Genomic DNA, 26,845 nt, shown 5'->3' on the forward strand with positions numbered 1-26,845 from the left:
CAGCTGCTGGCTTCGGCCCCTGCCTAGCCCCAGCTGTTGCTGGCATTTGGGGAGTGAACCCACAGATGGTAGCTCTCTTTGGCTCTCTCTGCATTTTTTGTCTTTCTACATCTCAAATAGATAAATAAAAAGTTTTGCTAACGATTCCTTTCTTTACCATAATATGTAACACAATGAAAAAACAAGGGATTGTTGATCAAAATCCACTTCTCTAACCGCTTGACTAATTCCTGTTTAAAGCACCCTCCCCATGGTCTGGTTTAAAATAAAAAGTGCAGCGTAAGGAGATTAGGGATTGCATCTGGGGCTTCCCTCTAAGTCTCCCTGGGGACCGGGGTTGCCGGTTGCAGGCCTACACAGGTGCTGAAGTTCTTCACCAGTTCCTGGAGGCCGGCATTCTTAGAAACCCTGCTCAGACAACATCTTTGTAGCACAGAGACCTGCCAGCACCCTGGTGCTCCTACACTGCTTGCTTCATGCCTTCTTAGGCAGTGGCACTTGGAAGCACAGTTTCTTCATGTTTGTGTTTGCTTGTCTCAAAGCAGAGATCCTATAGCTTCATTATCTTTGCTTGGCACGTGGTAAATGCTCAACTAATGTCCAACACATGCATGGATTAGGGAGTGAGCAAGAGAATGTGGCTCTTTAGGCATGGTAATCCTAAGAGACTTTATCTCAATGTGTTATTTTTGTATGCAAATCTCTGGAAAGTTTTAGGCCAGAAAGGGACTGTCACGTTTAATTCTCTTCTTTCATTTCCATGTGCTTAGATTTTTCAGTTTTCTTCCTAGTACCCCTTTACTCTGCAGGCTTTGAGTGTTTTTCACTCTTCCTGTCCTGCCAGGCTAAGTGGATCCCCAGCTCAGGGTATAGTGGCTCTCAAGCCTGTGGAGCCCTTTCCTTTCTGTCCACAATGCTTCTGCTGAGTCGCCAACAGTTCTGACATCCCCGTGCTGGCCAGGATGCTCAGGTCAGTCTGTGCCTCCCCTGTCCCAGTCACTCTTCCTATCTGCTGGCCTTCCTGGCCCCTCCACACCCTTCTTACGGGTCTAGGGAAGGTGTATTTTTCAAGGATCTCTAAAGAAATGGAACCAACAGGATGACAGATACAAAGGAGAGACTTATTTTCTGGTTATACAGGCTGGCAAGTCCAGAACTGAGGGGTTGACCCGCTGGAAACCTTGCAGGAGCTGATGTTGTAGTTCAAGCCCCAAGGCTTTGTGCTGCCCAAATTCCCTTTTTTAAGGGTGGCAGGGAGACGATATCTGTTCTCGCGAGTACTGCAACCAGCCAGATGATACCAACCCGTATCACAGAAGTAACCTACTTTACTCAGTATCTACTGATCCGAAGTTAAACTCATCCCCAAACCCTCTCAAAAACATCCATGATAACATTTGTGGCTTCTGCTCTGCTGCCTCGAGATGGAGTGAAGGGGGCCTTGTGATGAAGCACAAACTGTTTCTTCCGTTGGGTCCTCAATCAAAACCCTCAACTCAGCCAAGTGGTGGGATAAGGGAGCAAGAGTCCCACGGTGCCTCCATCTTCAAACTTCCCTTCTTTCCCCAGTCAGAAGGTTTATATATGGTTGGGAGGTAGGGATGGAAAGATGGTCTCTCTTTGCAAATCTTTCTAATCTTTTCTTAAACCAATCTTACAAGCTGAGAATGGTTTTAGCCCTAGTTTGGCAATGCTGTTCTGGGAGAATGGCACCAGGAGCTGTGATATTGGGAGGAAAATAACTGCATTGACATCTGGTTGAAGATTCATTCTTTCATTTTCCCTACCAACTACACAAAAACGCTGTGTTTTCTTACTCTTTTTTTCCCCCTGCTCTGCTTATCTTGAGCTCAGTTGTAAGGCCTGGAAACTAGCCTTACTTTTTCAGATTAACTCAGAAGACTAGCTTTTACAGGGTAATTTCTAACACCAGATAGGAAAGGCTAGTGTAAAATATGTTCTAGGAAAGTCGAGTCTCACTTCTATAGCTGAAGAATTAAATAAATGAAAATGTTATTGGGAAGGAATAAACATACATCATGATAAATAAATTAAAGACTGATCATGAAAACAGGAAAGCTCTTTGAGCTGGGTTAATCAGCTGAGTAAACCTTACATTTTGACACCAGCCTGCATTTTTATCACTCTGAAGGCAAAGACCCAACTATAGGTTTAAGGTGTATACCTCTGTAAGATTTAAAACAAAAACAAAAACTGGAGGTGCAGGCACTGTGCGTAGTGGGTTTGACCACTGCCTTCAATGCCAGCATCCCATATGCTACTTTCAATCCAGCTCCCTGCTAGGGTGCCTGGGAAAGCAGTGGAGGATGGCCCAAGTCCTTGGGCTCCTGCACCCATGGGGGTAGCTCAGAGGAAGCTCCTAGCTCGTTGCTTCGGATTGACCCAGTTCCAGTTGTTGTGGCCATTTGGGGAATGAACCAGCAGATGAAAGAGCTCTCTCTCTCTTTTACTGCCTCTCTCTCTCTCTGTAACTCTGCTTTTCAAATAAATAAATCTTGAAAAAACAAAAACAAAAACAAAAAACAAAACCTGAGCTGAGCATTTGTGGCACAGCAGGTTGAACCACCCTTTGGTTACCTGTGTCCTATTCTGGAGTGCCTGGTTTGAGTCCTGACTACTCTGGTTCTGATTTAGCTTTCTGTTACTGCATCTAGGAGGTAGCAGATGATGGCTCAAATACTTGATTCCTAGTTACCTGCATAGGAAACCCCAAACGGAAGTCTGGGTCCTGGCTTTGGTCTGGCCCAGCCCTGGTTGTTGAAGGTATTTGAGGAGTGAAGCAGCAGATGGAAGATCTCTAAGACTCTTTCTCTCTTCCTCTTTCTCTGTCACCCTGCCTTTCAAAAAAATAAATATTAAAAAAATCTATTAAAAATTAGATGCGTATTAGTTTTAGAAATACATTAAAGGTATCTAAAATAACTTAGAGTATGACAGTATCTTGACCATGTTTTGGTATAAAATTAAATTAAAATGCAACAATATCAATTCTTTTTCTTTTTGGCTAAGATATAGTAAAATTGAACTACTGAGCTAAAAGAAAACAACTCCACACATCTGGTTTTGCTTAATGTCCAGATCTCAACAAGCATGTCTGGAAAATAATTCTGAGCAGTGTATAGGCCTCAGGTGGCTGTACTATGAGAACCATCCTATGGAAGATGATAAATGTACTTTAAAAACTCCCAGAACCATTTTAAAACAGGGAAATCTGGGGCCCGCAACATGGCGTAAGAGGGTAAAGCCGTTGCCTGTGACACCAGCATCCAATATGGACACCGGTTCCTATGCCTGCTACTCCTATTCCTACCCAGCCCACTGCTAATGGCCTGGGAAAAGCAGCAGAATATGGTCCAAGTGTTTGGGCCCCTGCCACTCATGTGGGAGACCTGGAGAAGCTCCTGGCTCCCAGCTCCAGACCAGCCCAGTCCTGACTGTTGCAGCCATCTGAGGATTGTAGCTATTTCAAAGTAAGCAAATAAATCTAGAAAAAAAAAATACACACACAAAACACACACACACACACAAATCCATTTCTAATCTGATCCAGCTCCCTGCTATGGCCTGAGAAAGTAGTTCAGGATGGCCCAAGTGCTTGGGGCTGGCACCCAAGTGGGAGACACAGATGGAGCTGAGGTTTCTGGTTTTGGTGCCACTGGCTATTGCGACCATTTGGAAGTGAATTAGTGGGTCGGTGTATGTTTTCTGTATCTTTTCCTCTCTCTGTAACTCTGCCTTTCAAATATATTAAGTGCTTAAAAACTAGTAGTAAAACACAAAAATCAAAATCAGACTTGGGAAAGATTCAGCATATTCCACCTTCATGAAATATGATTTACATTTTTATGAAAACTAGAAACGGTATCAGTTTTGCAAACTACGTTAAATGAAACAACCCAGCTATGTGGAAGTTGAAGTATTCATTTCTTTTCATTCATCATTCAGCAAATATGTGTCTACAAGTCAAAAGATACCATTTGGCAATTTCTCTTTTCATTTTATAGCAGCTCCAGCCATTCCATTTGTTAGTGCTATATCCTCAGCTGCCAGCTGTCACCCCCCTCTCCTGGGACCCATGTGGGTTACTGCTCACTTTCAGTCTCTCCTCCCCCTTTCCTTGTCTTACCCCACAACTCCCCCTCCCCCCCAGTTCTAGTCTGTACATCTTCTGTCCAGACATCTTGGATATCCAGTATTTTTGTTACAGATCCAAATGACATAAATAAGGCAAATGTAAATAAGGTGTCCTTATATGGTGAGGTAATTGCGTGTGAGGACGAATATGGAAGAGACAAATAATGGCATGGTATGTGGAGGCTTTGGCAGGGTTACAGGAACGTATGTTCCAACCAATAATCAGGGTATGTGACCTGACAAGTAGCTCAGAGTTTATAGGAGAAGCAAGGCAGGGTATTGCAAAAATGACAGTTATCCTAGTAAATGCCCAAGTACTTTCATCAAACTTATATACTAATGTCACTTTCTAATTCACTGGTGAAAATTCTGGAGCTGATGGGATTTCAGAAAGTATTTGAATGAAGAGGATAACCTTCGAAAGAGTAAGAGAAACAGAAAATGACCATACTCCAAGCGCAGGGCTCGGCAAGGGGAAAGCTGAGAATAAGGGAATTTCAGAAATTGTCTGACGGGCGAGCAACACCGGCGGCCGACGTGAGCATCAGGTCCAATCCCAACTCCTCCACCTCCTATCCAACTTCCTGCTAAACCCGGGCAAGCAGTGGGAGGGGGGCCCAAGCGCCATCCAGATGTGTCCTGGGCTCCAAGGACAGCCTGGGGCCCTCCGCTAATTCTACCGACACATTTCAAGAACGATCCGGGCCGCTCTCGGCCGCAATCATCCAAGCCCACAGCTGCCGCCGGCCAGGCTGTGGGCGATGCACGGGGCCCGGGGGTGCGCGCGCGACAGCTCCGAGGTTAAACCCGGAGCCCACACCCCGGGGCGGCGGCGAGCGCTCTGGGCAGCCTGCACGTCCCAGCAAACGCCAGCCTGCACGTTAACTTTCCTCTCCAATTAGCCGCCACTCCCGTCTCGGGGAGGCTCCTCGTCACAGCCAGAGGTCCGTTCAGCGCGTCCACGGGCTTCTGCCTCTGGCTTCGCAGAAGCGTGGCGAGCGCTCGCGCCGCTCACTCCCAATCTGGTCGTTTCATTCGCCAGCAGTTTTTGATTTCACAACCCCCCTCACACACCCAGGAAACAACGGCACCGGGGCCACCCATCCGCCGCGCGCGCGCGCGCGCGAGGCACGGCTTTCTGAGGTGCTCTCCCGCGGCCTCGGGTTCGGGGCCACACACCGCCTGCTCCTCCGCGGAGAACGGCTCGCACGCACTGGGGGCCCCGGACGCCGGCGCCCGTGACGTAAGCGCTCCGGGCCTGGCCGCCTCCAGAGCGCGGCCGCGGGCCGGGGTGAGATTACGACGCCCGCCGGCCTCTCCGAGTTTCGCCTGTGGCTGTTGGGGACGTTTACATTTGAATTTCCCTGAACCGCCGGCTGTGGGCGGCGGCGCTGACCCGCCCCGGAAACCTCTAGCTCCTTCCCGCCACTCGCAGGGCCGGCCCCTCAGGGGTCCTCGCGGGGCCGAGAAGCGGGTAGTCGCAGGCGCCCCTCCCCGCTAGCCCTCAGCCCAGTACCGGCCGCGCCCAACCCCGCGCGCCGAGCCGACGGTTGCCCGAGGGCCCGATTTTGAATTTCCAGGCCCAGCCCCCGCGCCTCCGGAGTGCGCTGCCCGCTCCCCATTGGCCCGTGCCGGTCACGTGGCAGCGCCTGCGCGTGCCCGCCATGTTGGGGCGAGCGCCGCCGCGGCCCGCTCCCCCTCCGCCCCCCGCGGCTCACTACGGCCCGCCCCTCGCCGCCCGCCTCCCCCGCCCGCCGCTGCGCGCAGCCGGAGAGGAAACAAAGTGCTGCGGGCGGGAGACTCGGCGGCGGCGCGGCGGCGCGGACCCTGCTCGGCCTCCTGGTCACCCTCGCTGTGCGTCTTCCCGCGCGCGCGTGTGTGAGTGCGCGCGCGAGCTCTTCCACGGGGCGTCCCACGGCCAGCCGATCGACCGTCCTCCTCCCGCGGTGCCCTTTGTGCTGTAACGCCGCCGCCGCCGCCATCCCAGGTGCTTCTCCCTGCCTCCCCGCGCCGGCCCCCGCACGCGGAACGCAGGTCGCCCGGCCGCGTGCCTTCGATCCCGGCCTCGTCGCCCCGCCGCCGCCGCCTCCGGGTCCCCGGGCTGCCCCGCGGCTCTGCCACCCCGCTCTCGCCGCCGATCGTCCAGCCCGCCCGCCATGGCGACCGCGACCCCCGTGCCGCCGCGGTCCGGCAGCCGCGCCGGCGCCCCCACCACGCCGCTGAGCCCCACGCGGATGTCGCGGCTGCAGGAGAAGGAGGAGCTGCGCGAGCTCAACGACCGGCTGGCTGTGTACATTGACAAGGTGCGCAGCCTGGAGACGGAGAACAGCGCGCTGCAGCTGCAGGTGACGGAGCGCGAGGAGGTGCGCGGCCGCGAGCTCACCGGCCTCAAGGCGCTCTACGAGACGGAGCTGGCCGACGCGCGCCGCGCGCTCGACGACACGGCCCGCGAGCGCGCCAAGCTGCAGATCGAGCTGGGCAAGTGCAAGGCCGAGCACGACCAGCTGCTGCTCAAGTGAGTGCGCCGGGCGGCCGGCGGGGCGGGAGCTGCGGGGTGGGGGTGGGGGGACAGTGGGGCCCCCCGTGCCTGCGTCTCGGGAGAGGGGAGAGCACGCCTTCGCCTCCGATCCGCGCTGGGATCGCAGAGGGCGGCTCGCGGCGGGGCCGCGGTGCGCGTCTCCAGGTCCCGGATACCCCGCAGGGCGGGGCGCACGGCGCGCCTGGGGCTGCCGGCGAGGCGCTCCCGGCTCCGGACCTCGGACCCTGGCGTGGCCGCGGGAGGCGGCCCCGCGTGCGGGGAGCTGACACCCGGGCGCGCGCTCGCGTGCGCGCCCGTTTCCGGCCGGCCCGAGACAAAGCGTCTGGCGGGGTTGAGGTGCGCGGCGGCCGGCCGGGGAGGACGGGCTGGCCGCCCGGAGAATGAATGAGCTCGGCGCGGGCGGAGGGAGGAAGGGGAGGCGCCGCGGGGGTGGGTCCCGCTTTGGCGCGCTCGGTCTTGGCCCGGTGACATTTCTGCGCTCCTTCTGCGCCTGCCTCGCACGGAGCGGGAAGGGCGGGTTCTGCGCGCGCGCCTGCTGCCGGCTGGCGGCGAGTTGGGTTTCCCCCGGGTGCCCCTGCGCACGGGACTTGCTGGGTTTGCGCCTGTCACGGTCGTCGCCGTGCGAGCGGAGGCCCCCGCCCTGCAGGCTGCAGCCGCCCCCGCTGGCGCTTGCCTGCCCGTGGTGCGGGCGGTTTTTTCAGGTAGAGAGGGGTGCACTGTCCCTCCCGGGGGGGACAGGCCAGGGTCCGTGGAAGCGGGCTGGGCAGCTGGTGTTTGGGCGACGGAGAGCTTGGGATGCGTGCTGAGGGCCTCCGAGTGCTCAGCGTGAGACCCGGGGGCGAACTTGACCGTGCTGCCGACTTTACCTTGACTTTCCCGTGAGCAAAGTGACGTTGCTTGTTGTCAGCAGGCAACAAGTGCTGATGCCACGCTTTAGAGGTTTGCCACGTGTGTGTTCTGAGTTCCCGGCCCATGGCCACTGCCAGTCGAGGTCTCTGGAGGTGCCTGGTTCCGACTTTGACTCCGTTTGTCCCTGTCTGTCCTCTCTGTGTACCCAGAAGAATGTCCCTGTCTCAGTCTGTGTGACTGTGTATTTCTATCTCCCCGTTTTAATCAGATATTTTAAAAGTGGCTCATACAAAAAGGACGTGTTTATGGTAAAAAATTACAGTGTGGACTGTAGCAGAAGGGGAGCTGATACGTTGCAGGAGCAATCACATTTCTTTTTGTTCTTATTTGGGTATTTTGTTACGTAACTCGAAAGTACTCCTAAGCTTATGTTTCTGTGCCTTGGCTTTCCCATTCCTTGGGATGATCTTTTGAAATGTGGGTCAGGTCACTCAAACCATGAGCTCCATCTTCCTTCAGATTTTTTGTTACTGCATTTCCTCAGATGTTAGATGCTATACTGCCTGTAAGATTTAGATTAGGTGTGCATAACACCAAGCGTTGGGGGAGAATCCAGGCCAGCTGTGTAGGATCCTTGCCATCCAACGTCTGTACCAAATGCCAGCGTGTGGCATGAGGTGGGTTCGCAGGGACTTCACGGTGCAGAGGATACAGAGATTACAAGAGCAAGCTGGTACCCGTGTTGCTGGTACTGCAATGTGGAGGTGGCTCACAAGCAGATACGAAGCATGGCAAGGGGTGTGTAGGTTCTGATGGGAGGCCTCTGTGTAAGCTCTCCGCCAGGGCCGCTGAGGACTTTGCACTTAGTTCCAAGGCTGCCACCTGGCTGACAGGAGTTGTAAATGTCGCGAATGGTAAAATGCTTGCTTTTTTAGCAGAGTGCACGAGTGGGAAGAATGTTTTGGACCAGTGGAACAGTGTGTATGATATGATTGGGTTATGCCACTTTTTAGAGGAATGAAAGTGATGCGGGCTGAAAGGGATGATTAAGGTGTTGACAAGCGAAAATAATATTCTCCGAGGTATCCGGCAGTGTTCTGCGAGTTTTTCTTGGGTGTGTGCTGCCCTGCTGTGTGTGTGGTCCCCTCCACGTCTGTGGGTTCTGTCAGCTGATTCAGCCCACTGTCGGTGGGAAATGCTGTTGGACCTGTAACTGCTGCACCTCCACCACATATAAGTAGACTTTTTTCTTTGTCATTATTCCTTGTATAACAACTATTTACCTAGCATTTACATTCTTTTAGATATCATAAGTAATTTAGACTTTATCATTTGATTTGAAAGGCAGCCAGAGGGGCCGGTGCCCTGGCGTAGCAGGTAAAGCCGCTGGCATTCTATTGGCCCAGGTTCAAGTCCAGGCTGCTCCTTTCCCATTCAGCTCCCGGCTAATGCAGCTAGGAAAGCAGCAGAGGGTGGCCTAAGTGCTTGGGCCCCTGCACCCATGTGAAAGACCCGAATGAAACTCCTCGCTCCAGGCTTTGTATTGGTTCAGCTCCGGCTGTTGGCCTTTTGGGGAGTGAACTAGAGGATGGAAGATCTGGTTCTCTCTATTTCTTTTTACTCGGTTCTTTGCCCTTCAAATAAATAAATAAATCTTAAAAAAAGAAAAGAAAGGCAGAAAGTTATCTTTTAGTTTCTTCTCTTTTTTTTAGTATTTTCAGACTGGATGAAAATTTCTTTTTAAAGATTTAGTTATTTATTTGAAAGTCAGAGTTACACAGAGAGAGGAGAGGCAGAGACAGAGAGATCTTCCATCCACTGGTTCACTCCCCAATTGGCCTCAGTGGCCGGAGATGTGCCAATCCGAAGCAGGAGCCAGAAGCTTCTTCCAGGTCTCCCAACGTGGGTGCAGGGGCCCAAGGACTTGGGCCATCTTCTGTTGCTTTCCCAGGCCATAGCAGAGAGCTGGATCGGAAGAGGAGCAGCCAGGACTAGAACCGGAGCCCATATGGGATGCTGGCACTGCAGGCGGTGGCTTTACCCACTACGCCACAGTGCCGGCCCCTATCTTTTAGTTTCTGGTCTACTCCCCAAATGCCCACAACAGCCAGGCCTGGACCAGGCCGAAGCAGGACCCTAGAACTCAGTCCAGGTCTCACACGTGAGTGTCAGGGGTCACCTGCTACCTTCTTAGATGTGCATTAGCAGGAAGTAAGATGGCAAGTATTATAACCAGCACTCCATCCGAGTACTTTGATAAGGGGTGTCATTGCCCCAAGCTGCGACTTAAGTGCTAATCCAAATACTTGCTTTTAAGTACCAAATGCCTGCCCTTAGATATGAGTTAAAGTATACAGGAGGATGTGTATAGGTTATAAGCAAATATACCATGTTATATAAATACCTTGAGTAATGGGGCCCTGAGAACCGTTCCCTGAGAATACCACGGAATGACCATAGCACTGCTTCCTCAAAACGCACCACGTTTAATTTGCCTTATATTAGTACATTTGGTTCCTAAAAAGCCTTTCTTTTCCTGTTCACTAAGGGAAAAAATTTGCTTTCAGCATATCTGTAAACTTTCTGAAGATATTTAATCATGGTATCTGTGACATGTAGCGTGCTTTCTGTCCTGGAGCAGTCTGTTCTTAAAATATGCTACAAGCCAGTTTCCTCTCACATCACATATTTTTCTTTCCTTGGTTTCTTCCTTCATTTTGTAGGAGAACATCTTGAAGTAGCTAAGAAAGGATGGAGGTAAAATTTCTCAGTCCTGTGTGTGAGAATAGCTTTGTTTCCGGCTTGATTGATAGTTGGGCTTGGTATAAAACACTGCTTTAAATGTTTTCCTCAGAACTTGAAGATACCATTTTGTTACGTTGTCTTCTGCCATCCATTGTTAATGTAAAATGCAGTGTATTGTTTTACTTTGTTGGTGATTGCTGTATTTTTCCTCCCTGAAAGCTTTTAGGAATTTTCTTCCATCTTGGTTTTCTCATAGGTCTAGTTGTGGATGTTTTATTTATTTACTCAGGAGACAGTGAGAGACAGAAAGAGCAAGCGTGTGTTCGTATGCCGGTTTACTCCCCAGACGCCTGTAGCATCGGGCACAGGGCCGTGCTGCAGCCAGGAGCTGAGAACACAATCCAGGTCTTTGATGTGGGTGGCAGAAGCCCAGTGACTTGAGCCATTACCACTGTCTGCCAAGGTTTGCAGTAGCAGGAGGCTGAGTCAGGAGTTGGAGCCAGGATTGAACTCAGAAAAAGATATGTGCACCCTAATGTGTGTCTTAACCATGAGGCTAAATGCCTGCCCCACTACTGGTAATTGGAAGTTACAGTTTTAAAGTTGAGCTGTGAAATCATGCTTTTAATTCCACAAAATCTTTTTGCATAGGCATTTCCTTTATTCAGCTTGTATTTTAAGCATGTGATATTTCTAATCTAAAGGTGATTTTTAGAGTTTCTCTCTTTTTTTTTTTAACATTTATTTATGTGGTTCACCCCCACGTAGCTGCATGGGCTGGGCTGGGATATGCTGCAGCAGGAACCAGAAGCTTCATCCTGCTCTCGCACATGGGCTGGCCCAGCACGTGGGCCATCTACTGCTGCCTTCACTGTCACATGAACAGGACGCTGGATGGACTCGCATCAGCAGTCCAGGATGGGATGCCAGTGTTGGCAAGTGGCAGCTTAACCTGCTGCCCCCAGCACTGGCCTGTGGTCTTTTTCTTGTTGCTGATTTTTGTCCCGTGATCCTGATTGTCTGCGGTTGGAAGTGAAGGACTGATTTACTGCTGCTGTTGGTCAGGTACCTCCTCCTCCTCTCTTCTGGTCTGGAGAACAGGTCGGGACCTCTTCATAGTTGACTGGGGTGAGCTGTTCTTTTATTGGAGAGCCTGCAGTTAAGCCGTTGTGTGCTAGGCATGGTGAGGAGCAAAGCTGTCCTCTACGTTAGTCCTCCCACTTGTGGCCTGCCTCACTTTCCCAGAAGTGCCCCCTACATCTGTGTTCTGCGTTGTGTACTCTTACCTGCATTTCATCTACGAATTAGTGAATATCTGCTAATAGTCCCTTTTCAGTTCACCTTGGTGCTGTGGGCTCATTCCACCTGGTGCACTTCACTGCCTTCCCGTTAGGACTTGGTGGCAAGCTCAACGCTCCAGTGTAGTGACTCATTTGAGAGTTATGAATAACTCTTGGAAGTCAGTTATTTTTTTAAACAGAAATTGAAGTATAATTTAGAAAATGAAAAAAGGAGAAATATTTTATTGTCTGGGTCCAGAGTTTTCTGGGCATTGTGGTGCACTTTAGGCTTTTGCTTGCGACACCTGCATCCCATGTTAGAGTGGCATGTTAGAGAATCCTGCTTCCAACCCAGATTGCTGCTAATGCATTTTGGAAGGCAGCAGATTATGACCAAATAGCTGGGTCCCTGCTGTGGACACGAGAGACTGGGATGGAGTCTGGGGCTCCTGGCTTCAGATAGCCTAACCCTGGTTATTGCCAGCATTTGGGGAGTGAACCAGTGGATGAAAGATCTTTCTCTCATTCTCTCACTCTGCCTGTCTTGTAAATAAATAGATAAATCTTTAGAAATAATAAAAATAATTTGCTGTATTTAATTTTGTTTGGAGCTGGAATGTTTGTAATTAGGAATGATTGCCATTTAAGTGGATTTAGATTAAAAAAATAGACTTGAGAATTACAGATTCCAGAATTATTTAGTCTGTTTTCGATTCCTTAGCATATGACACACCTCACACACAGGATTTTGGAGACACATGGAATAGCTTTTACTTCCAGAAAGCACCTCTAGCCCCAAGGGTTTTACATAAGAGATTGTGGACCTTTATCACTGAAGGGAAGAAAAGTAAGAATCCACAAAAATCAGTTCCTGAAAGATTGATAAATCTTGTATAGGACGTACCTCACAAACAGAAGAATTCATGGAGACACTTGGTCCTGCAGGAGAGAATTTGGCAACAGTGTCCGTGCAAGTGTTCCTTGGAAAGAGGAGAGGGAGAAAGTCTAAGGCTGGGCCAACAGCTGGGAGCCAGGAATGTGATCCAGGTCTCCCTCATGGGTGGCAGGAACCCAATTACTTGAGCTATAACCATCACCTCCCAGGGCTTGTTGTTAAGAAGCTAGAATTAGGAGCTGGGAATGAAATCAGGCCCTCAGATTTGGGACATGGGTGTCTTAACTGCCAGGCTTAACAGCTGCTTCCACAGTGCTGTTACTTAATCCACAAGCTCCCCCCACCCACCCCCTTTTAGAAGATTGATTTGAAAGGTTGGGGGAGGAAGAGAGAGAGATGTGTGTATCTTTCATCTGCTGGTTCCCTCCTCATGTGCCTGCATGGCCAGGCTGAAGCCAGGTTTCCTGGGTGGGTGACTGGCCGAAGCTCTTGGGCTGCCATCTGCTGCTTTCTGGTGCATTAGCAGAAAGCTGGATTGAGCAGAGCAGCTGGGACTTGAACTGGCTCTCTGAAGTGGGGTGCCAGCACCACAGGCCTTGGCTTAAATTGCTCTGCCACAATGTTGTCCCCCAGTTTTTTTTTTTTTTTTAATGAACTCTTAATTAGATTCACTTGACTCAGCAGATTCTAGAAATTGTTTTTTATTCATTTGGTTTATGGTAGATATGAGGATACATGAAAAGGTTTGTGGGGTAGACGATGTAGCGCAGTAAATTAAGTCCCGACTTGGAACACTCCCATCCCATATCTGAGTGCCTGATTTGGCTCCTCCATTTACTATCCAGCTTCCTGCTAATGTGCCTGGGAGGTAGCAGAAGATAGCCCAAGTACTTGGGTCCCTGCCATTTGCATTGGAGACCTAGATGGAGTTACTGGCTCCTGGCTTCACCCTGGCCCAACCCCAGCTGTTGTGGCCATCTGGGGAGTGAACCAACAGATAGAAGGTGGATCTCTGCCCCTCTGTTACTCTGCCTTTCAAATAAGCAAATATTTAAAATTTATTTTTGAAATTGATGCATACAAAGGATCATCAAAAAGTTGATAAAAAATGTATGTGAAAAACTACATGAATTTAAAAATATTTTTTTAAATTAATTTATTTGACAGATAGACAGTGAGAGAGAGAGAGACAGAAAGATCTTCCTTCTGTTGGTTCACCCCCTAAATGGCCGGAACTACGCCAACCCGAAGCCAGGAGCCAGGTGCTTCCTCCTGGTCTTCCATGCAGGTGCAGGGGCCCAAGCACTTGGGCCATCCTCCACTGCCCTTCCGGGCCACAGCAGAAAGCTGGACTGGAAGAGGAGCAACCGGGACTAGAACCCGGCACCCATATGGGATGCCGGCGGTGCAGTCGGAGGATTAACCAAGTGAGTCAGGGCGCCGGCCCTAAAAATCTTTTTCAAGGAAAACAATTAGCTTTCAGTCCCATATTTCATGAAGTTTTTGAAGTACTCTCATATAAAAGCTTGAAAAACTGCAAAGTTTTGTTTTTGTGAATTAAGAGTTAGGCAGGTGGTCATGGTAGTTCACTTGTATGTAACCAATATAATGTGTGCTTGAACCCAGGTTCAAACAGTGCTTTCTGCATACCCAGAGGCTGTGCCCTGTGGGCTGTTTTAACATTCAGATTCTTTGGTTTTCAGGCCTAAAAGAATAAAACATGCTGATTCTGGTTTAGGAAATTTTCTTTGTGTATGTGATAATTAATTGAAAACAGAAATCTTCCTATGTATTACTTTGTCTTTTCATTATTTAGTGCATTGATTTTGCCCTGGGGGAAGCACATTGATGATACACAGCCTGGCCTTCATGTAAAAAAACTTCACGGTAAATATTTTATTCTCAAGGAAAGAATTGGAAGGCTCAAACCTTTAGACTGATGTGAGGAAATAGGTCCTAAGTAATTAAACTGTCACGATATTTCCTTCCTATGCTTTCAGAGGATGTTTGGGAGAACAAGGTATCAGGTGGATTTTTTTAACTTAGCGGTTAAGACTAGGGAGTCTTTCGGTGTGCACAGATTGAACTGTGCAGATTCTGCTCTGCACAGTTGTTGCTGCTGGTCTTTGATTTGTCCGGGTGGTACCACCTGTGGGACGACCACCTGTGGGACGCCTGAGTCTAGTTATGTGAATGGCTTGGTGTGCAGGACACGTCCGTCTCCTACCGTTTTCCATTCAGAAACGAACTCTTGCTCCTAATGCACAGCTCAGATGCCATCACCTCCCCAGTCCCCAAGAGGTCTTTCACAAACTTCACAAGGCTTCCAGTGAGGTCGCAGTCCCAGTGTCTCCCTTACACCATGGGGGTATTACTATCACAGCATTTATTACATTGTATTAGTGTCTAGCATTTGCCATAGCACAGTACTGTAGTGTTGGATTTCTGTCTTCTCCCACTGATCTGTAAGCAACTTGATAATGGGGACTGAGTGTCCCGTGTCTCTGTGGCCAGCATCTGGGGTCAAGGTCTGGCGCGTAGTACCTGTTCTACAAACATGGCCTGAATTAAAGAGGAAAGGGCATTTTTGTTGTGCCTGTCAAAGAGGTCTTGGTTTCTTTTAAATTAGGCAGGCATGGGGTTGAGTGGTAAAGTTGCGCTTTTCTTTTGAATTTGGGAGACAGCTCCCTCTGCTGTTTCACTCCTCAAATGGCTGCAGTGGCCCAGGGGACTGAAGCCAGGAACTCCATCCAGGCCTCTTTTGTGGCTGGCAGGAATCCAATTACTTGAAACATTTATCAATGCTCCCATGTCTGCTTTACAGAGGAGCTGGGATCATGGGCTGCAGCCAGGGAATGAACCCAGGCACTACAGTGTGGCATGTGGGTGTCTTGACCAGGGTCTTAAAAGCTAGGCTAAATCCCTGTCCTGAAAGTAGTTTTTTAAGAAGGAAGAAAAAAATAAACAGGTCTCTTTCAGTAATTCGTCTTCATCCTTTCCTTACTAGTAAATGATACCTTCAGTATTTCAAACACTTGTTTCAATTACTGCAGCGTCCTGAGAAGGTCCTATTTCCTCACTTACAGGCTGTGAATCAGCACTGCGAAAACACACCTGGCGCTGTTTCATTCCAAGGGACATGAAAATTCACCACCCTATGTAGGGAAGACTTGAGGTCCCGGCACAGGTGACAGTGCCTGTTAGTCTGCTTCCTCTTGGTAAAGCAGAATAACGCCTGCAAAACAGCCAGCTGTGAGGATTAAATGAGGGGATACGTATAAAACCCTCACACAGTGCTGGAATTCAGGGTGGGGCTTTGTGCTTGCTATACCATTCATCTGCTAGGTAATCCGAGGGAAAATACTGACCCCTCTGAGGGTCCAATGTCCTCATTCATCAGTAGGGTGATGGTGAGGCTTAAAAGACTGCCTGTAAAAGCTTCGCTGTGGTGCCCTGCAAACAGAATGGACACAAAATTAATGTCAGCTCTTTTTGTCTCCCATCTTGTGCAGGTCTTTTAATCTGTACATCACACTTTCTGTATCTACAGAATGAGTTGGTTAGATCAGAAGATCCAAGAGTGCTGTAATTCTATCCAGTCAACAAATCCAAATGAAGTGAAGGCAGAAAATACATTTAAAAAAGAGCACGTGGATTAAGGAAATCCTGTCAGTGGATACCTAAGATTATGACTTGGGTGGAAGAACCATTTACCCCTTTATACTGGCAACATGGTAAAATGATCTAGAACTAGAAAGAACATTTAGAAATGGATCTTAAGTTCCTCCAGACAGGAAATGGACAGTCATCCATTGTCAATGGATGATAAAAAACTGGTAAAATGCAAATTCCTTTATCCAGTGGTTAATATTTAACTGGTAAATTAGGTTAACATTTATCCAGTCATTTAGCCAGGGGGAAAACACCTGACACTGTCAGCCACGAGAAGGTTCCTGGATTGTCACAGCCCTCTATGGCTTCTGAGAAATTGGTTAAATTCAGTCACTACAAAGCTTATTTCCCTGGTGGAAACTAGGTGGCCAGTGAACACGGCTTTAAATGTGCTCACTGGGGCTGACATCGTGGTATAGTGGGTAAAGCCGTCGCCTGCAGTGCCAGCATCCTATATGGGTGCCGGTTCATGTCCCGACTGCTCCACTTCCAATCCAGCTCTCTGATATAGCCTGGGAAAGCAGTAGAAGATGGCCCAAATCCTTGGGCCCCTGTACCTGCGTGGGAGACCCCAAGGAAGCTCCTGGCTTCGGATTGCCACATCTCTGGCCATTGAGGCCAATTGGGGAGTGAACCAGCAGATGGAAGACACCTCTCTCTCTCTCTCTCTCTCTCTCTCAGCCTCTCTGTAATTCTGCCTTTCAGATAAATAAATACAAAGAATGTGCCCACTCACTAGTGGTGTATTCCACACTTGCTGACGTGGTAGTGTTCCGGGGAGAGGCTCCTCACTGCTCGTCAGCGTGAGCCCAGTTTTTTGTTAACGATGTGGATGTGGATGCTCCAAGCTTGTATCTTTTTTAACATTCTTAAAATAAAATTTTATTAAATAACCATACAATATGTCTTGAGTAAAAATATAGAAACTAGAGACTAGCTAAAACAAATGAAATAAAAATATCACATTCCCACAACCAGTGTTAATGCTCTCGTATGTATTTTTTTAAAATGAGGTCACATAGTTCAGTAATCTGTTTATGATTAAGTAAAATTTACCTGATTTCAGTAAAATTTCCTTTTATCTAACTACTAGATCATATTCAGATTTTATCTCAAATTTTTTGCAGTTACAGGTTTCTCAAATCAATAAAATCATTTTAGGAAAATTTGCTCTCTAATACCTGATTACAGTGAAATATGATGGATTTGTGTTTTTCTTTAATTAACATCTCTAAATCAGTTTCCAATCCGGGACCACATAATGCATCTGGAAATGTCACTTACCTCTAAATGGCATTTATGATTAATACCCTGGGTCATTACAAAAATCAATCCACTTGCAGTGTAGTTTTTGAATTTGAATGGTTGCTTTCTTAAGAAGTTACTGAGTGGCGGCACCTCAGCTCAATAGGCTAATCCTCCCCCTCGGCGATGGCACACTGGGTTCTAGTCCCGGTCGGGGCGCCGGATTCTGTCCCGGTTGCCCCTCTTCCAGGCCAGCTCTCTGCTGTGGCCAGGGCGTGCAGTGGAGGATGGCCCAAGTACTTAGGCCCTGCACCCCATGGGAGACCAGGGTAAGTACCTGGCTCCTGCCATTGGATTAGCGCGGTGTGCCGCCGCAGCGGCCATTGGAGGGTGAAACAACGGTAAAGGAAGACCTTTCTCTCTGTCTCTCATTGTCTACTCTGCCTGTCAAAAAAAAAAAAAAAAGTTTTTGAGTTTGTTTATTGCAAAGTGGAAGTCTCATCTAGAGGCTCAGTGGATTCAAATCCAGTATTTCCAGTGTGTATGCTTTGTGAGTGATGTGCTTACTTCATGTCTCATTATTAGATGTAATGTATACTACTGTGCTGTATAATTGTATAATGTTACAGCTGTGTAGTATGATGTTGACTGTATAATTGTATTATATAGTAGTATGTAGCTATTAGAAGGATAGAGCTCTTATTTTTAGAAGATAGAACTAAAGGTGATTTTTATTTTCTTGGGTTTATTTTTTTTCATTCTCCATTATGAACATATAGTTTTTTCTATAATAAAATTAGTTTTTTTTAAAGATATTTATTGATGGGGCCGGTGCTGTGGCGTAGCGGATAAAGCTATAGCATGCAGTGCCAGATTCCCATATGGGTGCTGGTTCGAGTCCTGGCTGCTCCACTTCCAATCCAGCTCTTTGCTGTGGCCTGGGAAAGCAGTACCTGCGTGGGAGACCTGGAGGAAGCTCCTGGCTCCTGGCTTCGGTTCAGCACAGCTCCGGCCGTTGCGGCCAACTGGGGAGTGAACCAGCGTTTGGAAGATCTCTCTCTCTCTCTCTCTCTGCCTCTCCTCCTCTGTGTAACTCTGACTTTCAAATAAATGAATACATCTTTAAGAAAAAAGAGATTTATTGATTTATTTGAAAGGTATTGTGACTCAGTGAGAAGAAGAGGTATTTCCCAACTGTTGGTTTACTCCCAGATAGCGACAACAGCCAGTTTGGCCATGCCAAAACCAGGAACCAGTAACTCCCAAGTACTTGAGCCATATTATGCTTTCCTAGGCTGATTAACAGAGGGCTGTATCAGAGGTGGAGCAGCTAGGACTCAAACCGGCACTCTGATATGGGATGCTGGCGTTGCACGTGGTGCTGGCTCCCATCAAACTTAATTTTTAAAAATTCCCCAAATATGACAGCAGAAGTAAAGTTTCATTAAGGAGGAACACTGAATAAAAAGGATAAAACTCTAATCAGGAAAAGTGGATGCAGCAGTAATCAGGTATTCAGTTAGACAGGGTCCCATAACCCTATTGATGCCTGAGGCTCGTTCTCACCATTTGTGCATAAAATAATCCTATGCTAACAGTGTAAAAGTTTGAAGATCTGGGGCCAGCATTGTGGTGTAGCAGGTTAAACTGTTCCAATCCAGCTCCCTGCTAATGCACCTGGGAAAGCAGTGGAAGATGCACCTGTTTGAGAGACCTGGATGAGGCTCCTGGCTCCTGACTTTGGCCTGCGCCAGCTCTGGCCATTGCAGCCATTTGGGGAGTGAACCAGTAGATGGAGATCCCCGCCCCTCTCCTCCACAACCCTGGTAACTGTCTTCCAAATAAATAAAACTTTTTTTAAAAAAAGTCTGAAGATTCATGCATAAGAGTCTTCAGAAAAGTTTGTGGAAAATGTGTACTATGAGGAAACCATGCATGAATTTCACATTTTTTGAATTAATAAATTTACCTTTTAACTCTATTTTTCTACAGACTCGTTTTTTGAAGATTTAATTTATTTGAAAGAGAGAGGGATAGTGAGAAAGAGGTCTTCTGTCCACTGGTTCACTTTCCAAATAGCTGCAGTGGTCAGGGCTGGGCCAGGCCAAAGCCAGGAGCCTAGGACTCTATCCAGGTCTCTCACATGGGTAACAGCAGACCAAGCACTTGGACCATCTTCCACGACTTTCCCAGGCACTCTAGCAGGGAGTTAAATTGGAAATGGAGCAGCTAGGATTCAAACTGGCTCTCTGATACGGCATGCCAGTGTCTCAAGCAGTGGCTTACCCACCGTGCCACATTGCTGGCCCCTTTCATGGACTTTTTGAAAGTACCTCCAGGTACTCCTGATGAGGGTGGGAGCGTTGCATTTTAGGCAGTAAGGCGCCTCAAGCATCTCAGAAGAGTGGCACCACTGGTGTTGCTGAGCTGCAGAATGGAGGAGGTAGAAGTGGTGGTAATGAGGTGGCTCTTGCATAAGGTGTCGGCCGTGAGAGAGGCGACAGTGGCTTTAAGAGATTGTCCGTCGGGGCTCAGGAGGAATAAGGAGATAGGGTGACTGCTTCTGTGCATGGGTACCTAAGTGCAGAGATTGGTGGGGGGAGGAACAGATTTGTTGGGACTCGGGGTTGGTGGGGAGTTGGTCAGTCAGTTCTGTCTGTTGGAACATCTCTGTGAGGACTGGGAAGGAAAGAAACCCACCTTGGGGATAATAAGTAACAACAGAGAGGTAGGGGAAGAGCGTTAAGTCAATAAATGACTTTTTGTGGGTTTGATAAGACTGAAAACATGTCCATGTCTTTGGTGCCTAGAAGATGCCTGCTGACTGCCAAGAGCAGTGTGTTCCCGAGAAGCAGTGGGGATGAATGAGAGGAAGATCAGGAGTCTAGACTACTGGAGCAGGAATGCTGCCAGTGAGGTGGCAGACCTTTTGTTTCAGGGGTGTGTCTAAGAAAACACTGGGTGGCCGGCCTGTCACTTAACCCTCTAAGATCCTGTGCTCAAAATGCGATGACTTCACCCTGTTTGCTTAGAAAGCTTCAGCAACTTCTAGGATAAAGATTAAAATTTTTCTTGGGGCCAGCATTGTGATGTAACGGGTAAAACTGCCACCTGCAATGCTGGCATCTCACTTGGGCGCCAGTTCGTGTCCTGGCTGCTCCAGTTCCGATCCAGCTTCCTGCTAATGGCCTGGGGGAAGCAGCACAAGATGGTCCAAGTGCTTGGGCCCCTGCACCCATTTGAGAGCCCCTGGAGAAGCTCCTGGCTCAGGCTGTTGGCTCATCTGAGGAGTGAACCAGCGGATGGAAGATCTCTCTTTCTCTGCCTTGTAACTCTGACCTTGAAATAAATAAATAAATCTTAAAAAAAAAAAAAGAGGCCGGTGCCGTGGCTCAATAGGCTAATCCTCCACCTTGCAGCGCCAGCACACCGGGTTCTAGTCCCGGTCGGGGCGCAGGATTCTGTCCCGGTTGCCCCTCTTCCAGGCCAGCTCTCTGCTGTGGCCAGGGAGTACAGTGGAGGATGGCCCAAGTGCTTGGGCCCTGCACCTGCATGGGAGACCAGGATAAGCACCTGGCTCCTGCCATCGGATCAGCACGGTGCACCGTCCGCGCGGCCATTGGAGGGTGAACCAACGGCAAAGGAAGACCTTTCTCTCTGTCTCTCTCTCTCTCTCACTGTCCACTCTGTCTGTCAAAAAAAAAAAGAAGAAGAAGAAGAAGAAGAAGCAGAAGCAGAAGAAGAAGCCAGGTCTTCACTGTTACCCAGTAGTGGCGTGACCCTGTAACTTAGCATGCAAATTGGGGGTACTTTTGTGTGTGAAAGTGGGAGCTATTAATTATACAGAGACAGCTGGTACAAATGGAGGTTGTTTGACCTCAAAGCTCTTGCCTTTGACCCTGTGGCTTCATCTCATATCACTTGGACTTGCTGTCTCTGGATGTGGATAAGAATATATTAATTTCCAGCCCAGGTGCTTGTCTCCCTCAGAGGTAAAAACACTTAGCCAAGCCTGGTATTGTGTGCAAATAGGGAAAGAGTTGATTTGACAGTGACAGAATAAATGTACGTGCTTGAGTGAGTGGGGGCCGCCCCTCACAGAGAAATACCCAACATTAGTGGGCCAAAGAGTTGCCTGTAAACGAGAAAGAAAGGAAAACCCATAACCGCAGTTGTACGTGAGAGCAGGAGGATCTGGCAGAGTGGTAGAGGGCTGTCGGAGACCTATCCATGGCAGGTGGGGAGAAGACAGGAGCAGTCAGTGCCTTTACGTGGGTGTCTGTGGCGGAAAGAAAGCCTCTCCTGCCTTCCACCTCTTTTTATAAGGAAGAGGGTGGCACAGGTACAACTGGCCTGAGGTCTGAGCAAGTGTACTGGTCCTAGATGTGACAGGCGCATCCTGGGTAGGTGAGTATATCAAATCAAGATAGGATTGCCTTGCAGGAATACACGAGTTCCAGCATGGGGCAGACATTGTGGCTTAGCAATCAAAAGCTGCCGCCTACAACACTGGCATTCATATGGGTGCTGGTTTGAGTCCTGGCTGCTCCACTTCCAGTCCAGCTCCCTGCTAATAATCCTGGAAAAGCAGTGGTAGCATTTCAAGGTATCCTTGTGTCTGGCTTAGGATTCAGTACTTTTTTGTTGGCCTAAGTTGTTTTTACTTATCCATTGTGTTTCTAGCTTATAAAACTGTCACGTCTGTCATTTTGCCTTCCTCTTTTTTTTTTTTTTTTAAGTGTAACATTTTGCCATTGCCCTTTTGAGTTTAGGGATTCATGTGCTTACTGTGTCATTTTTAAGTCAATGCTGTGTGTGCTTGCTCTGTACTTTGCCTTTCTTTTAGACCTTGTCAAGAAAATTCCTGGCTGGCGCCATGGCTCACTAGGCTAATCCTCCGCCTGCGGTGCCAGCACCCCAGGTTCTGGTCCTGGTCGGGGCACCGGATTCTGTCCCGGTTGCCCCTCTTCCAGTCCAGCTCTCTGCTGTGGCCTGGGAGTGCAGTGGAGGATGGCCCAAGTGCTTGGGCCCTGCACCCGCATGGGAGACCAGGGGAAGCACCCGGCTCCTGGCTTTGGATCAGTGCGGTGTGCCGGCCGCGGCAGCCATTGGAGGGTGAACCAACGGCAAAGGAAGACCTTTCTCTCTGTCTCTCTCTCTCACTGTCCACTCTGTCATGAAAAAAAATAAAAAAGAAAGAAAGAGAAAGAAAATTCCTGACAACTTTAGGGTCGTTGGTTTTCTTTCTTTCTTTCTTTCTTTCTTCTTCTTCTTCTTTTTTTTAAGAATCATTTTATTTATTTGAAAGAGTTACAGAGAAACATAGAGCCAGAGAGAGACAAGAGGTCTTCCATCCCGCAGGTTCACTCCCCAAATGACTGCAACAGCCCAAACAGAGCTGATCCAAAGCCAGGAGCCAGGAGCCAGTAGCTTCTTCCAGGTCTCCCACTCGAGTGCAGGGGCCCAAGGACTTCGGCCATCTTCTACTGCTTTCCCAGGCCATAGCAGGGAGCTGGATTGGAAGTGGAGCAGCCAGGACTTGAACCAACACCCAAATGGTATGCCGGTGCTGCAGGCTGGGGCTTTAACCCACTGTGCCTCAGCGCCAGCCCCAGTTTGTTTGTTTGTTTTTTCTTTCTTTTTTTTGGGGGGGGGGGATAGGCAGAGTGGACAGTGAGAGAGAGAGAGACAGAGAGAAAGGTCTTCCTTTGCCATTGGTTCACCCTCCAATGGCTGCCGCGGCTGACGTACCTCGCTGGTCCGAAGGCAGGAGCCAGGTGCTTATCCTGGTCTCCCATGGGGTGCAGGGCCCAAGCACTTGGGCCATCCTCCACTGCACTCCCTGGCCACAGCAGAGAGCTGGCCTGGAAGAGGGGCAACCGGGACAGAATCCAGTGCCCTGACCGGAACTAGAACCTGGTGTGCTGGTGCCGCAAGGCGGAGGATTAGCCTAGTGAGCCACGGCGCCGGCTTCCCAGTTTGGTTTTCTTACTAGAGTGAAATCTCTTTCTAGACAAAGCTCGTGTCTGATTTTGCTTCCTGCTGTACCCACAGATTTCCCCCCAGTACTGTATAGCTTCTCCCAAATAATATATCTTTTTAAGAAATTTTTTAAATTTTTTAAAAAATATTATTTTTTCAAGAAACTATTTTCCCATTATGTGGGGTTCCATGACTCCTGGAATATCAGTGAAATAGCAGATAATACTGGGAGTTGTGTGCTCAATAAACAGTAGGCTTGGAAGGTGGTGATAACTACATGTGTAAAATCAGCCTTTTTCTGACTATAGCATATAAAACCATCATCCCTGCCTTCCCTGCCTATGCTCCTCATCCTGATTTGTCTTTCTGCGAGTACCAGTTAACTCAGGCATGCATGTATTTGTTTATTGTGTGGCTTTTGCCTTTTTTTTTTTTTATAATTTTTATTTATTTATTTGACAGAGTTAGACAGTGAGATGGAGAGACAGAGAGAAAGGTCTTCCTTCTGTTGGTTCACCCCCTAAATGGCCGTCACTGCTGGAGCTGCGCCAATCCGAAGCCAAGAGCCAGGGTGTCTCCTCCCGGTCTCCTATATGGGTGCAGGGGCCCAAGCATTTGGGCCATGCTCCAATGCACTCCCAGGCCACAGCAGAGAGCTGGACCGGAAGAAGAGTAACCAGGACCAGAACCTGGCGCCCATATGAGATGCTGGCGCTGCAGGTGGAGGATTAACCAAGTGAGCCATAGCGCTGGCCCCTATTGTGTGGCTTTTTCCATGTTAGGGTATTTACTGTGCATAAAGGCACAGACTTGGTATATGTTGGTTATTGATGACACATAGGAGTAAAAGTAGGTGACAAAGTAGGTTTTTTTGTTTTTTAAACAAATCATTTTTATTGGGATGTGATCTATAAATGTCTGTTCCCCAATCTGTGCCTATTTATATATAGGTAATACAGTAAGTTTCTTTTATTTAAAGCATTGTTTTTGCTGTGGTCTGAGCATGGTTTGACTGTGTGCTTGGTTTCTGTGCTGGAAGCATGGTTCTTGGCGGTGGTGCTGCCGTGTGGAGCCCTGAAGAGGCAAGGCCCAGTGGGAGTGGCTGGGTCTTTGGAGGCGGTGCCCTTGGAGGGGATGGCAGCTCCTCTTGTGGAGTCAGCTCCCGCAGGGTGGGTTGTTAGGGAAGAGGAAGCCTGAGCCTGGGCTCCCTCTGTCTTCACGGACACTTCTAGCATGATGATGCCATCTGCCATGGTGTGACACAGCCCAGGTGAGCCCCTGCTGCAGCCTCCAAAACTGTGAGCCAAATTTAAATAGACTGCTTTCCCTTCTAATCATTCAGCCTCAGGTGTGCTGGTACAGTGTCTGAAAATGGACTTAGGCTCTGTAGTTCTGGTTTTAATTTAATTTCACTTAGGGTTTGCCTATTTCTGATAATTCTTTTTGCTAATTTATTGACTGATTTGTTCAGTGAGTAGCAGAATTTTATTGCTGCCAGAAACTGTCATTTGTACTTTTTTTTTTTTGACATGTGCCAGCGGAATTGTGATCACAAGAGTTTTGAGTATTACATTACATTTATTTTAATTGTGAGGAAGTTTCTTCATTTTCCACAGGAGCAGTATTAGCGACCACGTGTCTTTTGCCTTGCAAAGGAAGAGAATTTGAGGACAGAGTTGAAGCTGAAGAATGAGTGCTGCCGCAGATGCAGCCTTCACATGCCGTTCGAGCCTTTGATGAAATGAGCTCATTTAGTTTCGGGACAGAGGGCCCTTTTCTGTGGGTCTCTTAAGAACCGTGGCTTTAGATTCCTAATGGAGTGTAGTTTCCCTGTGGAAGTCTGAACCCTGGCAGATACCGAAGGGCGTGCTGACGCTGAGTTCTGGATTTGAAAGACCCCCATACAGTGATGTAGTGCTGATGGCTTGAGTGACTGCGCCAGTGCTGAGCGCTGTTCAGCTGCCACCAGACAGCTGTTGAGAAGAACCGTGGTGAATTCAGACGTCCGTGGAGCCAACAGCCGTGCCTGACTGGCCTGGCTCTCCGTGTAAGCGGGTCTGTTCCCAGGGATTAAAAACCTTTCTTTGGTAAAAGGAAATGGTTAGGAAGGAAATGATTAGAACAGTTTTGCATAGAATGATTTCTGCCGTCTGGTAGCAGGTAAAAACGAACTGGCTTTTCTCTGGCAGCCTCTGTAATTTGTTTTTCTTAGAAAGAATCATCCTGAAGAGAACTTAGTGATAGGTACTGAGTTTGGAAACATCACTGGACAATGGTTTGGAGTTTTTTTTTAAACGATTATTTATTTGAAATTATTTGTGTGACAGAGAAGGAGAGAAATCCTGTATTGGCTGGTTCATTCCTCAAATACCTGAAATAGCTGGAGCTGGCCTGGGCTGAAACCAGGAGCCAGGAACTACATTCTGGTATCTCACCTGAGCCATCACCGTCTGCCTCCCCGGATGTACATGAGTAGGAAACTGGTTGGGAAGTGGAGTGGCTAGGACTGAGCCAGGCACTCCATGGAGCACGGGCATTCCAAGCAGGTGTTCTACCTGCTGCATTGCAACGCTTGCCCCTGTTTTTCATTTTCCTTCATAGTCTCATTTCCACCTGGGAAATACTTGTGCTAAAGAAAATTCTCCAACTGTGTTGTTTTCTCTGTTTACGTAAGATGAACCTGTCAGTAATGGCTTTCAGAAGTGCTCAGAAGTGACCTAAACCTCCTGAGTTGGTATTGTATTTTGCTATAGATGATTGTGAATGGATTTGAAATGGACTTGAGAGTGGTCTTTTTCCTTAAGCTGTTATTTTTGTCCGACATACTGAGGTAGCAATATAGAAATCCTGCTCCCAGGTACTCATTGGAAGGAAGTTAGAACTGAAGGTGCGGCCAGGCACACTCTGATATGGGATTGTGTCAAATGCCTGGCCCCATTAATTTTTATTTGAAAGGCAGAGAGAGAGAGAGTTAGCAACACCAGTCTCCTATCCATTGGTTCACTCCCTCTGCAACAGCTGGGGTTAGGCCAGGCTGAAGCCAGGAACCTGGAACTAAATCTGGGTTTCACATGTAGATAGAAGGGACCCAAATGTTTGAACCATCATCTGCTTCCTCCCAGGGTATGCATTAGCAGGAAGCTAAGATCAGGAGTGGAGCTGAGACGTGAACCGAGGCACTGAGATGTGAGATCTGGAAGTCCCAAGTAGCATCCCAGCTGCTCTGCCAGATGTCTGCCCCGTAAGAATATTTTGAAAACAAAATTGTTGGCCCTTGTCCACTCTTGAATGTAGTAATGCAGTAACCTCTTTGGCACATTTCATAGAGATTTAATATCCAGAAACTTTTAGTATCTAGAAACTAACTTTTTCTAGGTACACAATTTCACTGAGACCTTCTATAATGTAGGTCTCTAATTGCTCACTGTGAAGTTTTGCATATACATTTTTGTACATGAAAATCAGAGAACCCAAAGTACCTGA

General features: G+C 48.3%; 1 protein-coding gene and 1 long non-coding RNA gene across 3 annotated transcripts in view; one reads left to right on the forward strand and one right to left on the reverse strand.

Moving 5' to 3' along the window:
* LOC127490664 (uncharacterized) overlaps positions 1-5,816 on the reverse strand; it is a 54,944-nt gene extending 49,128 nt beyond the window's left edge. Inside the window, exon 1 of the long non-coding RNA XR_011389677.1 lies at positions 2,717-5,816. This is a non-coding gene — a long non-coding RNA (uncharacterized lncRNA). The remainder of the gene's footprint in view (positions 1-2,716) is intronic.
* Positions 5,817-5,887: 71 nt separating this feature from the next.
* LMNB1 (lamin B1) overlaps positions 5,888-26,845 on the forward strand; it is a 53,165-nt gene continuing 32,207 nt past the window's right edge. The window contains exon 1 of one of the 2 annotated variants that reach the window (XM_002710176.5): positions 5,888-6,670. In XM_002710176.5, coding sequence (XP_002710222.2) covers positions 6,312-6,670 — 359 coding nt within the window. In that variant the 5' untranslated portion in view covers positions 5,888-6,311. Of the gene's footprint in view, positions 6,671-7,277; positions 7,396-26,845 lie in introns of those variants that run through there. The other variant, XM_070076069.1, reaches the window with a different exon arrangement.

The sequence above is a fragment of the Oryctolagus cuniculus genome, chromosome 6 (genome assembly GCF_964237555.1).
Source record: "Oryctolagus cuniculus chromosome 6, mOryCun1.1, whole genome shotgun sequence".
Taxonomy (NCBI): Eukaryota; Metazoa; Chordata; class Mammalia; order Lagomorpha; family Leporidae; genus Oryctolagus; species Oryctolagus cuniculus.